General features: G+C 40.8%; 2 protein-coding genes across 2 annotated transcripts in view; both read right to left on the bottom strand.

Annotated features, from left to right (window-relative positions):
• The window catches only part of LOC103518960 (proteasome activator complex subunit 4-like), a gene marked incomplete at its 3' end in the record, with an annotated part of 15,384 nt that extends 4,664 nt beyond the window's left edge, over positions 1-10,720 (bottom strand). Inside the window, exons 1-10 of the mRNA XM_026830607.1 lie at positions 10,244-10,720; positions 9,794-9,934; positions 9,341-9,457; positions 9,038-9,082; positions 8,550-8,670; positions 7,989-8,158; positions 6,463-6,580; positions 5,792-5,941; positions 4,126-4,380; positions 3,444-3,572 (exon numbers count right to left, since the gene is read on the bottom strand). Coding sequence (XP_026686408.1) covers positions 3,444-3,572; positions 4,126-4,380; positions 5,792-5,941; positions 6,463-6,580; positions 7,989-8,158; positions 8,550-8,670; positions 9,038-9,082; positions 9,341-9,457; positions 9,794-9,934; positions 10,244-10,530 — 1,533 coding nt within the window. The remainder of the gene's footprint in view (positions 1-3,443; positions 3,573-4,125; positions 4,381-5,791; positions 5,942-6,462; positions 6,581-7,988; positions 8,159-8,549; positions 8,671-9,037; positions 9,083-9,340; positions 9,458-9,793; positions 9,935-10,243) is intronic.
• Positions 10,721-11,688: 968 nt separating this feature from the next.
• LOC103518961 (proteasome activator complex subunit 4B-like) lies at positions 11,689-15,486 on the bottom strand. The gene is made up of 6 exons (XM_008484042.1): positions 15,366-15,486; positions 14,633-14,875; positions 14,260-14,516; positions 13,777-14,013; positions 13,110-13,325; positions 11,689-11,913 (listed from the first exon to the last, which is right to left on the bottom strand). Exons 1-6 carry the CDS (start codon positions 15,484-15,486, stop codon positions 11,689-11,691), a joined length of 1,299 nt encoding a protein of 432 aa, XP_008482264.1.
• Positions 15,487-16,698: the final 1,212 nt, after the last annotated feature.

Here is a 16,698-nt window from a genome sequence, read left to right on the forward strand (position 1 = left end):
GAGTGAAAAAGTAGGAGGAGGCAGAAACGTGGAGGTGGCACATGAGAGAGGTGGAGGCAATATGAGTTGAGGTGAAATGGACAGGGAGGTCGGCGAACCAATGGAGGTGGACGAAACCGGAGGGTGGAGGCGAAAGTGAGTGGAGGCAGAAAAGGGTGAGGCGAACAGTGGAGATGGAGGTAAAGGCAAAATTTAATGTGGAAGACGAAATGAAATGGAGGTGGAGGGAAAGTGAAAATGAGGTGGACGAAAGCGAAATGGAGGTGAAAGTGGAGAAAGCTCTCCAATGCAATTCTACTTGAGTGCAACTCAGAAACTCGTTTTTGAGTTGCACTCAAAAATTAACAATAAAGAAAAGGACGAAATTTTGTATGATTCCAAACCTAACCTAACCTAACCCAACCTAACCTAACCTAACCTAACCCAACCTAACCTAACCAACCCTAACCTAACCTAACCTAACTTAACCTAACCTAACCCAACCCAACCTAACCCAACCTAACTTAACCCAACCTAACCTAACCTAACCCAACCTAACCTAACCTAACCTAATCTAACCTAACCTAATGGAAGTGGAGGTGGAAGTGAAAATGGAGGTGGAGGCGAAAGTGGAGGTGGAAGTGAAAGTGGAGAAGAAAATGGAGGTGGAGGTGAAAGTGGAGATGAAAGTGGAGGTGGAGGTGAAAAAGTAGGAGGAGGCAAAAGTGGAGGTGGACATGAAAGTGGAGGTGGAGGCGAATATGGAGGTTGAGGTGAAAATGGACAGGGGGGGCGAAAGTGGAGGTGGAAGTGAAAGTGGAGAAGAAAATGGAGGTGGAGGTGAAAGTGGAGATGGAGGTAAAAGTGAAGGCAAAAGTGAGGTGGAAGTGAAAGTGGAGACGAAAATGGAGGTGGAGGTGAAAGTGGAGATGAAAGTGGAGGTGGAGGTGAAAAAGTAGGAGGAGGCAAAAGTGGAGGTGGACATGAAAGTGGAGGTGGAGGCGAATATGGAGGTTGAGGTGAAAATGGACAGGGGGGGCGAAAATGGAGGTGGAGGCAAAAGTGAGGGTGGAGGCGAAAGTGGAGGGGGGGCGGAAATAGGGGTGGAGGCGAAAGTGGAGATGGAGGTGAAGGCAAAATTTAAGGTGGAGACGAAAGTGAAAATGGAGGTGGAGGTGAAAGTGAAAATGGAGGTGGAGGCGAAAGCGGAAGTGGAGGTGAAAGTGGAAATGAAAGTCTCCAATGCATTCTACTTTGAGTGCACTCGTTTCTGAGTGCACTCAAAGATTCACTCGTTTCTGAGTGCACTCAAAGATTCACTCGTTTCTGAGTGCACTCAAAGATTCACTCGTTTCTGAGTGCACTCAAAGATTCACTCGTTTCTGAGTGCACTCAAAGATTCACTCGTTTCTGAGTGCACTCAAAGATTCACTCGTTTCTGAGTGCACTCAAAGATTCACTCGTTTCTGAGTGCACTCAAAGATTCACTCGTTTCTGAGTGCACTCAAAGATTCACTCGGTTTTGAGTGCACTCAAAAAATTAACATAAAGAAGAAGAGAGATTTTGTATGATTCCAAACCTAACCTAACCTAACCCAACCTAACCTAACCTAACCTAACCCAACCTAACTTAACCTAACCCAACCTAACTTAACCCAACCCAACCTAACTTAACCCAACCTAACCTAACCTAACCTAACCTAACCTAACCTAACCTAACCTAACCCAACCTAACCTAACCTAACCCAACCTACCTTAACCCAACCCAACCTAACTTAACCCAACCCAACCTAACTTAACCCAACCCAACCTAACTTAACCACACCCAACCTAACTTAACCCAACCCAACCTAACCTAACCTAACCCAACCTAACCTAACCCAACCAACCTAACTTAACCCACCAACCTAACTTAACCAACCCAACCTAACCTAACCCAACCCTACCCTAAACCCAACCTAACTTAACCAACCCAACCTAACTAACCCAACCAACCTAACTTAACCCAACCCAACCTAACCTAACCCAACCCAACCTAACCTAACCCAACCCAACTAACTTAACCCAACCCAACCTAACTTAAACCAACCCAACCTAACTTAACCCCAACCCAACCTAACTTAACCCAACCCAACCTAACTTAACCCAACCCAACCTAACTTAACCCAACCCAACCCTAACTAACCCAACCCCAACCCAACCTAACCCAACCCAACCTAACTTAACCCAACCCAACCTAACTTAACCCAACCCAACTAACCTAACCCAACCTAACCAACCCAACCCAACCTAATCTAACCTAACTTAACCTAACCTGAATTAACCTAACCTAACCTATTGGAAGTGGAGGTGGAGGTGAAAATGGAGGTGGAGGTGAAAGTGGAGATGGAGGAAAAGTGAAGGGCAAAAGTGGAGGTGGAAGTGAAAGTGGAGACGAAAATGGAGGTGGAGGGTGAAAAGTGGAAGATGAAAGTGGAGGTGAAAGAGAGGTGGAGGCAAATTGGAGGTGGACGTGAAAGTAAAGGTGGAGGTGAAAATGGAGGGGAAGGCGAAAATGGAGGTTGAGGCAAAAGTAGGGGTGGAGGCGAAAGTGGAGATGGAGGTGAAGGCAAAAGTTAAGGTGGAGACGAAAGTGAAAATGGAGGTGGAGGCGAAGGATATTTCTCTTAGCCTTTTCTAGATCTTTTCTTGTCTCTCCCTTTCTTTCACTCTCCTATCTTACCCTCACTGCCACCCCTCTTTCGCTCTCCTTCTCTCTCCCTCCCTTTATCCCCATTCCTTCTTATCTAATCCCTCACTCTCTCTATCCCTTTCTTTCACAACTCTTCACTCCCTCCTTTTTTTATTTCTATCTTGCCTCTCTTTATACCTTCCTCTCTTTCTCTCCCTATCCTTTTTTCTTTCTATCTCCACCTCTCTTTACACTCTCTCTCCTAATCTTCCTCTTCCTCCCTCCTCTCTCTCCGTCCCTCTCTTCCTCCCTCCCTACTCTTTCAATCTCTCTCTCTCTCTCTCTATTTCTCCCTCCTCGCCTTTCCTCCTTTTATCCCCTTTCTTCCATTTCACTCTCTCTCTCCCTTCCCTCGCTCTCCTCTCTCCCTCTGTCTTTCTCCCTCTTTCTCTTCCTTCCTAGGACTTTATCCCACGCATTCCATTCAAACTACGTGCTGCAATGTAGATTGTGACAGTGTGACAGTCATGGTTGATGTCTTTAACTTTGTGTTGTCCAGAACAAGATCCGTGCACATCAAGACATTCCCTCCCTGTGAAACTAATCCTTCCCTTCTCCTATTTTCATCCCTCATTCTTCCTTTTTCCTTCCTCTCTTTTTTCTCTCCCTCCCTCTTCCTAATCTTTCCTTTCTCTTCCTGCTACTCTCTCTATTCGTCACTCTTCTTCATTCTTCCCTTTTCTTCCTTCTCTTTTTTATCTATCTTAAATTAAACTTAATTTAAGTTTCATACCTTGAATAGTTCATGCTTGGTGTTGGGATCTTGCTTGAGGTTTTCTATGATATAAGGCACCAGGGATATGTAGGAGAATGGCAGTGATTCCAAGAGTTGAAACAGTTTCTGTTGAGCTTTGATTCGAACCTGAAATCAACCAATTTACACAGGGTGTTTCAAAAATTCTACAAGAAACTACAAGGGCGTATTTCTAAGATCTCGAGAAATGTACGGTTCGGCCGCTATTTAACGCCAAATCTTTGAAAAAGCTCAAAAACAGTTCGCAATGCTCAGGCCTTTAGATTTCGGCCAAAGTCGCTCGAACTTGGCACAGAGATTCGATAAATTATGTAGATCAAAAATATCTTAGGGCTCTGTTACCAGAAGGTACGGTTCGGCCGGTATTCCGGTCCAAAGTTCCGCTATTTGGAGCTATACAGGGAAAGAGTTCAAAAGGAACTAGCGCTTCTCACGACTTTACCTTTAAACACAGGTCGCTCAAATTTTGCAGACAGCTTCCATAATTAATGATGATCAAAAGTGTCCGCGGGCCGGACCTCGAGAAATGTACGGTTCGGACGCTATTTAACGCCAAATCTTTGAAAAAGCTCGAAAAGAGTTCGCAATGCTCAGGCCTTTAGATTTCGGCCAAAGTCGCTCGAACTTGGCACAGAGATTCAATACAAGTATTTAGAGTTACCTCTGTATAGTGACTAGTAGCCAAGACAAACAGGTTGAGCAGAACAGTGCGATGTGTCTCGGTCATCAGAATGCAACAGGTGTTCTGTCGGGTCTGATGGTGCAACAGAATCCTACTGACGAGTACGGTACGAATGTGACTCTTGTGTCCCACCAGACGGTTTTCCAGGTGTTTCTTCAAGTAGTGGAACCCCTTCCACTGTTTCTCATACTCGTCCCGAGTGGAGAACCGATTCAGAGTGAGGTAGTCCCAGATCTGAAACAATAGAGATATAAAATAAGATAAATAATGATTTATTTGAAATAAAAACCTGCTTCTGAAAGAAATCTACGCACCTCTTTTATCCTGCTTGAATGGGACTAAACAGTGCCCTTACCCCAGCAATCTAAACAGATCTCATGTGTTTTATGGGCTCAAGAATAAAGGTTAAACATTTAAACGCTTACATCAAAAGGCCGTGCTTAATATATGAGTACAACTTGGAAAAAGTTATCGAGATTGTAGCTAAACTCAGCTGGGTTTTTAACCGAACCTTTGTTCAAAGTGGGGCTCTAATAATATATATTAGTGTCATTACATGTTATATATTCTCTAGTGTCATTACAATGTAAAGTGTTGTTAAGTATCTAATGCTTGAGATTAACTGTTGTCATTTTTCTAAACAATGTAAAGTACATAGTACTTGCAAAGTTGAAATTCGTTTTTCTTTTTTTTCCACTGATCCTACAAGCAGGATAGAGAATATCGAGCTAATAATGCTAATATACATCTGACTCAACTCCTCCACTTAACCCAACCCAACCTAACTTAACCCAACCCAACCTAACCCAACCCAACCCAACCTAATCTAACCTAACTTAACCCAACCCAACCTAACTTAACCCAACCTAACGTAACCTAACCCAACCCAACCCAACCTAATCTAACCTAACTTAACCTAACCTGAATTAACTTAACCTAACCTATTGGAAGTGGAGGTGAAGGTGAAAATGGAGGTGGAGGTGAAAGTGGAGATGGAGGTAAAAGTGAAGGCAAAAGTGGAGGTGGAAGTGAAAGTGGAGACGAAAATGGAGGTGGAGGTGAAAGTGGAGGTGAAAAGAGAGGTGGAGGCAAATTGGAGGTGGACGTAAAAGTAAAGGTGGAGGCGAAAGTGGAGATGGAGGTGAAGGCAAAAGTTAAGGTGGAGACGAAAGTGAAAATGGAGGTGGAGGCGAAGGGATATTTCGGTAAATAATAAATAAATTAAAGAAAACACTTCTTGGGGTTCCTATAATCCCTCTATGGGGGCTTGTTGGACGAATGTCATTATTTTCTGTACTGCCTCCCCCGAATCTCCTAACATGTGGATGAAGGTTTGTTCATTTGGAGCGAAAAGTTGGTTGCGTAGGGTGGATCATTACTATTTCATTAAACATATTTGTGCCATCCTGGTTAGCTTGGGAGGTAGCTCGTCTGCCTTGTAAGCGCTAGGCCGCAGGTTCGATTTCCGCCCGGGGCGGATTTTATCCTGAATAGATGTTCGTTCTCGGAACGGCTGGCTTTCTCCTATCCTGTCTTCCTTCTCTCTTCGATTTCGGGACGATAAGACATGAGACCTTCGCAGTTACAGTTCCCTCTTTCAAACCTCTTGGGAAAAAAACTGATATTGAACTGTAATGGTTACTTACTGATGGAGTCTATTTACAAAGTTGTACGGTAACTTGCTGAGCAGTTGTTTGAGTCTCTGGCAATAGCGTCCTATGTTAGCAGGATGGAAGTAGGACTCGATGGCTTTCATAAGTTGATCCAAATGATCTTGACACGAACTGCCACCGCCCTGGAGAAATTAGGAATAATTCATTATTGTTAATCTTGAACAAACATCTTCGTAGATTCGTAGAAGCTTAAGCCATACTTTAGGGCTGTCAGCCCCTACAACTAAGCTACTCAGAAGGGCTCCCTCAGGGGTCTAATGAGGGATATTCCGGTACATAATTATGTCGTTGTACCCTACTTCCTGAGATTCACATGACCGTAGTCCCATTCAGGTACCCTCAAAAGAGCCACTATTATCTGTGGCTTGACAGGGCTGGTTTTGTCTCAGTTTTACATCCTCCAGGGAGACCAAACAAACACACAAACCTCTTTGAAATGTTTTCTTGATACGAAAAAAGGAATTTCAATTGTGTTCAGCATAAATGCTTGTCACAAATGTCGTTCCCTGCTTAATGCACTACGCTAAATTTTATGACTTGACTTGGACTCGAACCACCAACCTCCAGATCCGAAGTCCACCGCGCTAACCACTACACCACTGAGGTTGGTTGTATTCTTGATACGATAAAAGAATACACCTACCAGATTGGCAACAATCCATGAGCTCATGGCACTAGTGGAGATTTTGTCTGCTTTAGAGGATGCGATCTGGTTGTAGGTCACTGGTAAGGAAAATGATCGGAGGAACCGCGTGAACATGCTGTAAAAGAATAGAACAGAGAAATATTGACTTGGACTCAGCTCATGAAAATCAACATTCTGGCATTGTTTGGTTCCAGACTCGAAAAGTAAGTAAGTAGGTAACTCGTGAAAATGACGGTGTAAAAGTCGGTATCTCAAAAACAAAAATAGAGGGATGAAAATGTGTTTGAAAATTGCTCAGAACCTTAACTACTTGGAAGTGGTACAGACTTGATAACACAAACAGGATAGTAGTTTTTCAACAAAAACAACACAAGTCTAAAGTAACAGTTGTTTAATTGCTATGAACACATAAAAAAAGTAAAAAAAAAAATAAATAATAAAATAAATAAAAAAACATGTTTGTTTTCAAAAATCAAAGAACTTCAAAACTAGGCCATATCTCCCTAAAAGATGGAAATAAGAACCCGACTTTTTTTTTTTGCAATATAAAACTAACAAGCAGGGCCCGTCCCTCCGGGAATTTTTTAGCCCGTAGTTTATTCGATCATGGTTAAAGAATACCTTTGTACCTACCTAATTTGTTTAATATTCAGTTTATTATCATTCTCGATTTGATTTTTTGATTTTACTTCCATGTAATGATTTAAAATCAAGACTAGAGCCCGTTCTCCCTTTATTCCCAATATAATGTTTAAGTCACCCATCCATTTATTGGCCTTGCTCGGCGTAGCTTAACATAGGTGACGCTAAAACCCCTACCTAATTTGTTTATTATTCAGTTTATTATTATTCTTGATTTGATTTTTTAATTTTACTTTCATGTAATTATTTCTTTATTTACACAACTTTAGTTGTAAGTACAAAAATTATACAGAAGATACAGGGGGGGAGGGGGGGGGTTTACATGTTTACAAGTTATGTAATGTTTTATTCTTGATTTAAAATCAAGACTAGAGCCCGTTCTCTCTTTATTCCCAATATAATGTTTAAGTCACTCATCCATTTATTGGCCTTTCTCGGCGTAGCTTAACATAGGTGACGCTAAAACCGGTCTTAAATCCTTAAATGATCGACTGAAGTGTTATCTAAAGCTTTCTCGCTTTGAGTTCATAGGTCGTCGCGACAAATTTCGAGATCAGAGCTCATTTGTGTGAGAAAATGTGAAAAAAATCCCCCAAAAACCAGTTTTTTTGGTTTTTTGGCTTTATGGTTTTCTGGACAAAATTTGCACCACCATTTTCGTGTTCCTGGTAAAAAGACCTTTAATTTGATATATAGGTCGACTAGGTTTGGATAAGTCCTTCTATGGGGACAGACCGACCGACCGACAGACAGACGACACCGAAGCAAATACAATAGTCCGTCCCCTATACCTTTTATTATTAGTAATAATAAAGGAAGGACGGAATAAAAAGCCAAGAGTGCTTACTTCCATCTTCAAAACCTTTTATACTTTTTTTTACCTGGACATATGTCGTTCCCAGTCACAGATGCCGACCGTTTTGATTGCTAGACGTGCCATCAGCCAAGACAACTGTTCTTCCCAAGCTACGGCATTGTTACATTTGTCCCACAGCAACATCAACTCATCAAACCAGAGACCATAGCCCTCGCCCACCTCTGATGGTTCCATCTGGAAGAGGAAAATAATTTTTTTTCAATGTGATTTCTCAATTTTTCAATGTGATTTCTCAATTTTTAAATATGATTTCTCAACTAAGTATTTTTTTTCTACATCTGCTAAGGTTCCTAGTGATGATACTTTAGGCTCCATTCGGTGACAAGCTACCCACTGACTCATCAATCAGCCTGAGTCAGGCTGGTCACCCTCAGTCCATAAGGTCATTCATCCGGAACTGTAACTGCTAAGGTCTTTTCGTCCCGGAATCGAAGAGACAAGGAAGATAGAATAGAAGAAAACCAGCCATTCTGAGAACGAACATAATCCATTCAGGATAAAATCCGCCCCAGGCGGGAATCGAAACCGCGACTTAGCCCTTACAAATCCATTCATTCAAGCTTACCTGTAGAGGCAGGAACCAGTGGAAATTCTCAATGACATCTATCATAGCTTGACTGTCATGTACACACATCAGGGGTCGCCACAGTGCTAACATTTCACTTGTAGCACTCACTGGGTAGTAGCTGTTAACATCAAAGTAAACAGGTAGCTCAGTTAGTGCCCAACAACAATTGTTAAATTCAGTTATTGACTATGTGCACATAAATCTACAACAAGTGCCACAACACAAGATATGCTGGACCAAAAATCTAGCAACCTTGAAGTGTAAAATCTATTTCTAGCAACCTACTTCTAGCAGCAGGACATTTACCAAATTTCTAGCAGCAGGACATTTACCAAAGACAAAAGCAATTTTAATCTCATAGTGTAGCCTTGAAAAGTTTGGGGAAAATAATTCAACTAAAGTTAAACTAAGTAGGTACCCAAGTAGAGTATTCTTGCTGTTATGAGGAATGTTTTTGAAATTATGAAAAAATAGAATGGACTTACTATCTTGCAACTTGACACAGCTTCTCAAGAGATGACTCCAAGCATCTGAAAAAAAAAAGTAGAAGGTTAGTTCATGATTTATGGACTGCTTGAATAAGAATAATGCAGTCCTTATCATATGACATATGACACTTATCCCAGATCTAAAATATTAAATTAACTAAGTATGTACTGAGAACCAGATTTTCTTCTTCTTCTTCTTTTTATTCCAGTTTGCTCTCTCAAATCAAATCCATGCTTTATCCATTGGACACAAGTAGTAAAATTGTTTCAAATTACCCAGGTGACATACAAAATACTTACACAGTGTACCGATACATGCCCAAACTAATGCCATTGTTACTCAGGGTTCTCTCAATCAAATCAAACAGAGGTCTCCAAGGTAACTCAAGACTACCGGGTGGAAGAAGGGTTCTTTTCCTGAAACACAATATTGGAATAGAATAGGTACAATAGAACAGAATAGAATACAGATTGAATACAACGAATACAATGATGAATACAATGCAGGAGACCTCTGGGCATGGACCTCAAATCAGCAAATTATTTTGAGAAGATTTTACAAAATACATGCACATGCCTCCTTGCATAATAATGTATTCAACAAGGGCTATACCTACCATATTGTTCAATTTTTAGTTAGATCTTTTATTTTTTTTTTTATTTTTTTATTTATTATTTTTTTTTTTCCAAGGACCTTAGATCAGTAGATTCACCGAATACATTGATACAAAATTTTACCTATTTAGAACTTACTTGAGTAATGAGTGCAGAACATTAGAAAACTTGACTACCAGATAAGGTTCTAGGCCTGGTATTGTCAGGAGTTCATACACCAACTTGACAAAAGCAATGTGATCTTCCTTGGAAAATTTGAAACCATACAACCGAATGTACCTGAAAGTGCAATACAAATGAAATGAGGTCTTAGGACCTGGAAACTGGTGGTTATGGCAGTGAGGACCAGGACCTGAAAGTTAGTGAATTGAGTCCACGAACACTTGTGACAAGCATTAATGCTTAGTGTAGTTAATTCCTTAGAATAAGCATAATCTTACAATAAGTAGAGAGTCCCCCCCCTTAAGATCAAACATGACTTGCAGTTAACTAACAGCCACACAACCCAACAATTGCTTACAAACTATGAGATGAGATTTTTTTTTTTTTTGTCAAAGAACTGAATGACAATATTTATTTTGAACTTACTTCATGAGCCTCCCAGTCCATATCTCCCAACCTGGTCGCATTTCCTGAAGCACCACAGCTTTACCAAGATTGGCTTTGATTTCAGCAAGCTTTTCCAATGATTCATCATCTATTTTGTCAGCATAGGGCAAGTATTTCGAATAGATGATTTCTCTCTGAGGTTTGAATCCAAGAACTTGCTGTCTCCCGAGAACATCTGGTTCTATTGGGGGTATTGGTTCAATTACCATTTCTTCATTTTCACTGGCAACTGTCGCCACACTGGACGTTTCTGAGGAGCTATCCATTTTATAAAAAATTCCACTGATTCAAAATTGAACTTCAACGAAAAACTAGCTTATCATTGTTCAGTGCACAAGATACAATGACTTATCAGAAAATTGGAAGACAGTTACTAGGGAAGTTCTATTTTCGTTAGTAAAACAAAAACGTGTGTCCCCAGTCATTACCTTGGTCCTAGATATTTTATAAATACATTCCACGTTTTCCACTGATCCTACAAGCAGGATAGAGAATATCGAGCTAATAATGCTAATATACATCTGACTCAACTCCTCCCCAATCCATTCAGTCTTACCGTTATAATGAAGCCCAAAGACTTTGTATCATCTTCACTCGAGACCAGCAACTTCTTCTGTAAGGCACTGATCTTGTCCACTAGGGTTTTCCGAATGTTGCTTCCATCAGGCATGGTCACATAGTGGCTGACACCAAGCTCGAGATACCACTGTTTGGGAGGCACTTGGGTTTCTTGTCTGTCGAAAGAAAAGGGGAAATTTGTGGATAACATTTTTTTTTCTTCTTCTTCAGAAAGTAGGTATGTAGGTAAGTTAGTACTTAGTATGAGTTTTTACAGAGGTCTGATAGAGGGAACTGTGACAACGGAGGTCATATCGTCAAGCGATCTCTGAGAGGAGGACAGGATAGGAGAAGCCTGCCGCCTGCCGTTCCGAGAACGAACCTGTTTCTTAAGGATAAAGTTGGTCCTGGGCGGAAATCGAACTTGCTATTTGGAATAGTACAGATTTTACTCTATTATTAACAAATATATGAGATCCTATTTAGACTTACGAGAGTTAATATTTTCAGTCCTATACAGACAGTTGTAAAGTAGGTCTATTCTATTCTTTTAAGCTGAATGTTGTTGTTGTCTTGTGCTTATTCTTTTCAAGCAGAGAGAACCCTTTGAGAAAATCAGTCAGCTAGGCTGGTTAGGGTTCTCCCTGTTTAAGTTTATAGTCGCACAGCCAGACGCTAGTCTACTATCTGTTTAACGTAACGTCTCCTAGCAAGACAAATCCTCTCTAGGGGTGAGCTTTCGTTTCTATTTTATTCCAGAGATACTCACGTGTGTATGATGGGTTCTTGACAGTTACAGTTCCCTCTTTCAAACCTCTTGGGAAAAAAACTGATATTGAACTGTAATGGTTACTTACTGATGGAGTCTATTTACAAAGAGTGGAGCATCCCAGTATTGCTACAATCACCGACAGGCAGCGCTGCATCTCCTTCTTGTCCATACTTTTCTCATCTATCATGAAGCGATCAATCCTGTCCAATTCCCGGGGTAGATAGCGCGACACCAGACCCTGTACAGCGGAGACTTCCGCCGTACCCGGTATGTACCATTGGAGATTCAGATCCTGCAGGTTCCCGTTCTTGCCCCATTCCTGTAAGAATTAATATGGAAATATCAGCTTGGGCATATTTTTTTTAAGAGGTTTGACAGAGAGAACTGTAACTGCTAAGGTCTTATCGTCCCGAAATCGAAGAGAGAAGGAAGACAGGATAGGACAAAGCCAGCACATTCCACGGTCTAATTAATATGTTTTATACGAAAAACAAAAGAAAATTCACATGAAATTCTTAGGTGAAAGTGAATATGAATAATCAATTTTTTTTATTTTTTGCATCTTGCCTTGCACTTTTTTTTACTTTTTTGTGATAAAGAAATGACCTTCTGAAATACAAGATGCAAACAGCTGCAAACGAAAGCAAGTTCTAAACTGCAACTACAACAAGAACCGTTCACACGATCGCAAGTTCTATGGAGGCTAGAGAGCAGTGGACAGAGGAGGCACGTGGAACGTTGTTTAAAAGTGAAGCCGATAATTTTGGTGGATGTGCCAAATGACCAATATCAAAATAGGTACATAATTTTATTATTATTTAACTCATTTTAAACAGTAAGCGGAGATGGTATCTTGAATGTTATCAATGGATCACTGAAGATACCTAAGTAACATTGCGCGAGGTTGGTATCCAGCTAGTTGTCTAGATTAGAGAGTAAAACGTTCGTCCGTAATCACTAAAAACATTAGCAATGACAAGTGATACAATGACGTTGAATCTTCGTGAATAAATAGTAGACATTATTGGATTCTTCTTAGATTGAAATAATAGGTACATCAAGTAGCTCTCAGATTTCATTTTTAAAAGAATTTGACTTTTTATTTCAACATCAAATAAAATAAATTAATTTAGAATAAAATTTACAAAATTATTTTTAAAATATAACTAGGTTTATCAGGATAAAATCCGCCGCGGGTTCGATTCCCGCCCGGTTTTAGATGAGTGTTTTACCGCCGTTTTTTTTCGTAGCAAATGAAACAACTGCTATATTAGACTCCTGTGGTCTGTGTCGTAGCATGCCCATTTCATAGTACCTCGCCCATCAAATGGGCGAGATGAGACATAGGTAATACTTCCCATTTAGGTGCTCGGTCAAAAAATATTTGTAATCGAAAAAAGAGTACAAATTTTTGTCGGTGGTTGGAATGGAACCCGGGACCTGCATGGCAAGCAATCGCGTTACCACTGGGCTAACCGTGTCCCTAAATCAATTTCATCACTTTTTTGTACTCACGCGAATAGGCAAAAACTCCGAGGTGGGTAGATCATAGGATTTACTATACGCCTTAGAGTTGACAGGTCGTATCTGTGTCGCACTGGACAGTACATTGATCAATATCTTGGACGCTAAAGCATAGCCTTCCTTGTTGGATAAGTAGAGAGCGATATCCAGCACTTGACTGATACTGGGGATGTACTCCAATAGGCAGGGGGAACTCACATTGATGATCTGTGACGGGGGAATGTGAGTTAGTTGTGGAGCAGGGAAATCAAGTAGTGATAACTGCACTCGCCTTGGACCCGGGTTTGATTCTCAGTGGAGTCGAAAAATTTACAACATGCAAAAGATTTGATTCCTTGTCTATTATGGGGCTCATTCAGCCTCGACCTCTTTCAAAATTTTGGCTGTCGATTGGGGCCGAGCTGTTCAATTTGCGTACCTCGGGTCATGGACATTTTTTAATTACATAAAAAAACGCCTACAGCAAAGTTTGAGCGATCTTAGTTGAAAGCGCAAGTCCTAAGAAACGCGAACTCCTTTCGAACTTTTTCCAAAGTTCAGTCCTGAATAGCGAAACTTTAATCCTGAATAATAGCTGAACCGTGCAATTTCTAAGACCCGGCCTACAGCCTTCTTTCTGAGGAAGGTTTAGATTTCACTCACCAACTATATTACTTACCCCTCCCAATATCTGCAAATAGTACAGGAGTTCCTTGTCCAAATTCTCCTCCTTCTGTACATCTCCCCCGGAGGTCAACCCCAGTATTGTCTTCACCAGATGAGGCACAAACCGGTGCAGGGTTAGCTCAGGATTCACCTTGGCAAATGAGCCACAAATGTGAGCCAGAAGACTGCCGGATACTTTGGTCTCCAAGATGTGAGATGTGGTGAACGCGAACACTTTGTCCAGGGCAACCTGGAAGGGAAATAAATGGAAGCAGGGTTCAATAACCTGAATTTTTCAAGAAGGGAAAAATCCACAAAAGTTGAAAGTTGCCCACTGAAAAAAAAAAAAGATTTCTAGATACCTATCAGAACATCCAGGACCCACTAAACGCCCTACTGGCACCTTAGCAGTTGTACAAAGACTTTCAACATTTTAAATATGTGTGTATCTCTAAAGACCCTAGCAATTATACCGTGACAATGTGTACGATAAAACAGGCCCGGACGTACCATATTTGCTCGGAATAACATCAGGATCTTCATCCCCGACACTGAGGGGGGTGCACATCAGCCGCCCCGGGTCCTCACTCCCATCGGGCAACATTTCCAGCTTCACCTGATGGGCACACTTGGGACTAGAGTTGCGTCGGTGTAGTGAGACCAGTGTGATGCACACCAGAATGAGAAGAGCTATGACTGTGATCACCAAACCGAATGCCACGGAGCTGATGGATACCTTGGTGGGAGGGGGCTCTGAAATGAGAGGAGGAGATGTGAAGGTTTTTATGTTAATAAATTATGTGTGTATCTCTAAAGACCCTAGCAGTTATACCGTGACAATGTGTACGATAAAACAGGCCCGGACGTACCATATTTGCTCGGAATAACATCAGGATCTTCATCGCCCACACTGAGCGGGGTGCACATTAGCCGCCCCGGGTCCTCACTCCCATCGGGCAACATTTCCAGCTTCACCTGATGGGCACACTTGGGACTAGAGTTGCGTCGGTGTAGTGAGACCAGTGTGATGCACACCAGAATGAGAAGAGCTATGACTGTGATCACCAAACCGAATGCCACGGAGCTGATGGATACCTTGGTGGGAGGGGGCTCTGAAATGAGAGGAGGAGATGTGAAGGTTTTTATGTTAATAAATAAGGGTTATGTATTATTTTTTCCAATTATTTGAGGTGAAGCAAAACTAGGGATGGGTTCACCAACTTTCTTTTTAGCTTCTAAGAGCCTGTTAGCCAGCCCTGTTAAGCCTATACAAATCAAATGGAACTTAACAGGCTGTTAGCTTAACAGGCGTTCTAGAGGGTGAAAAAATATTGGTAAAATTGACCAGACCATAAGCACAATTTTTGTATGTCACAACGCAGCCTTAGAAGTTTTTTTTAAAGTTTATATCACCACTAGGCCTGTTTTCTTTCTTTCCTACGCGGCATCGACGCGCCGTTAACTTGGCGTTCATTCTACGTTCCGAGTGGAGGTAAAGTCGTGAAACTTCCGGGAAAACCGGTTTCGATTCTCGAAATGTCGAACTTTCGAAAATTTCAAATGGTCAAGTTGAAATATTCTTGATACGATAAAAGAATACACCTACCAGATTGGCAACAATCCATGAGCTCATGGCACTAGTGGAGATTTTGTCTGCTTTAGAGGATGCGATCTGGTTGTAGGTCACTGGTAAGGAAAATGATCGGAGGAACCGCGTGAACATGCTGTAAAAGAATAGAACAGAGAAATATTGACTTGGACTCAGCTCATGAAAATCAACATTCTGGCATTGTTTGGTTCCAGACTCGAAAAGTAAGTAAGTAGGTAACTCGTGAAAATGACGGTGTAAAAGTCGGTATCTCAAAAACAAAAATAGAGGGATGAAAATGTGTTTGAAAATTGCTCAGAACCTTAACTACTTGGAAGTGGTACAGACTTGATAACACAAACAGGATAGTAGTTTTTCAACAAAAACAACACAAGTCTAAAGTAACAGTTGTTTAATTGCTATGAACACATAAAAAAAGTAAAAAAAAAAATAAATAATAAAATAAATAAAAAAACATGTTTGTTTTCAAAAATCAAAGAACTTCAAAACTAGGCCATATCTCCCTAAAAGATGGAAATAAGAACCCGACTTTTTTTTTTTGCAATATAAAACTAACAAGCAGGGCCCGTCCCTCCGGGAATTTTTTAGCCCGTAGTTTATTCGATCATGGTTAAAGAATACCTTTGTACCTACCTAATTTAATAGTCTAAGACATTGTTGGATTTCTTAGATTGAAATAATAGGTACATCAAGCAGCTCTCAGATTTCATTTTTTAAAGAATTTGACTTTTTATTTCAACATCAAATAAAATAAATTAATTTAGAATAAAATTTACAAAATTATTTTTAAAATATAACTAGGTAGGTATTTTGGTAGGTCTATCTTCTTTGTGAATTTCATTTCAACCCTGTTCTTCCCTGTTCCCTCATACACTTCTCTCTCTCTCTCTCTTTTCCCTTTTCTAAAATTTCTACATTACCTACAATGGGTTCAAACTAACTCTTTTAATATCTGATGGGGAATGACACATAACAAAGAAGATAGCGAGTTTTACACCGTGGGTAAATAAACAAACATAAATTTCCATATGATACAAACATGACATCCTGCTAAACAGAAACCTCAAGGATTGATTTTAGTGGCTTTGTTCGACGAACAACTCTGCACTCCTCACTTTTCATTTCACGTCAGCCAGCCTAATAGTTACCTTGGACGGTAGCGCCTCTGCCTTGTAAGCGCTAGGTCGGGGGTTCAACTCCAGCCCGGGGCGCATTTTATCTTGAACGGATAGGGTTCGTTCTCGGAACGGCTGCCTTTCTCCTATCCTGTCCTCCTATCTCAATAAGTCTGCGCTCTTCAGGGAACCTACAGTTCGAATATATTAC

The sequence above is a fragment of the Diaphorina citri genome, unplaced genomic scaffold (assembly GCF_000475195.1).
Source record: "Diaphorina citri unplaced genomic scaffold, Diaci psyllid genome assembly version 1.1 scaffold2455, whole genome shotgun sequence".
In the NCBI taxonomy this organism is placed as follows: Eukaryota; Metazoa; Arthropoda; class Insecta; order Hemiptera; family Psyllidae; genus Diaphorina; species Diaphorina citri.

Coding starts and splice junctions, on each gene's coding strand:
- LOC103518961 (XM_008484042.1), bottom strand. CDS start 15,486: ATGTTCACGCGGTTCCTCCGATCATTTTCCTTACCAGTGACCTACAAC. Junction 14,517..14,632: donor TGTTATTCCGAGCAAATATG/GTACGTCCGGGC, acceptor CTCTCATTTCAG/AGCCCCCTCCCACCAAGGTA. Junction 11,914..13,109: donor CGGAGTTTTTGCCTATTCGC/GTGAGTACAAAA, acceptor TAATTCTTACAG/GAATGGGGCAAGAACGGGAA.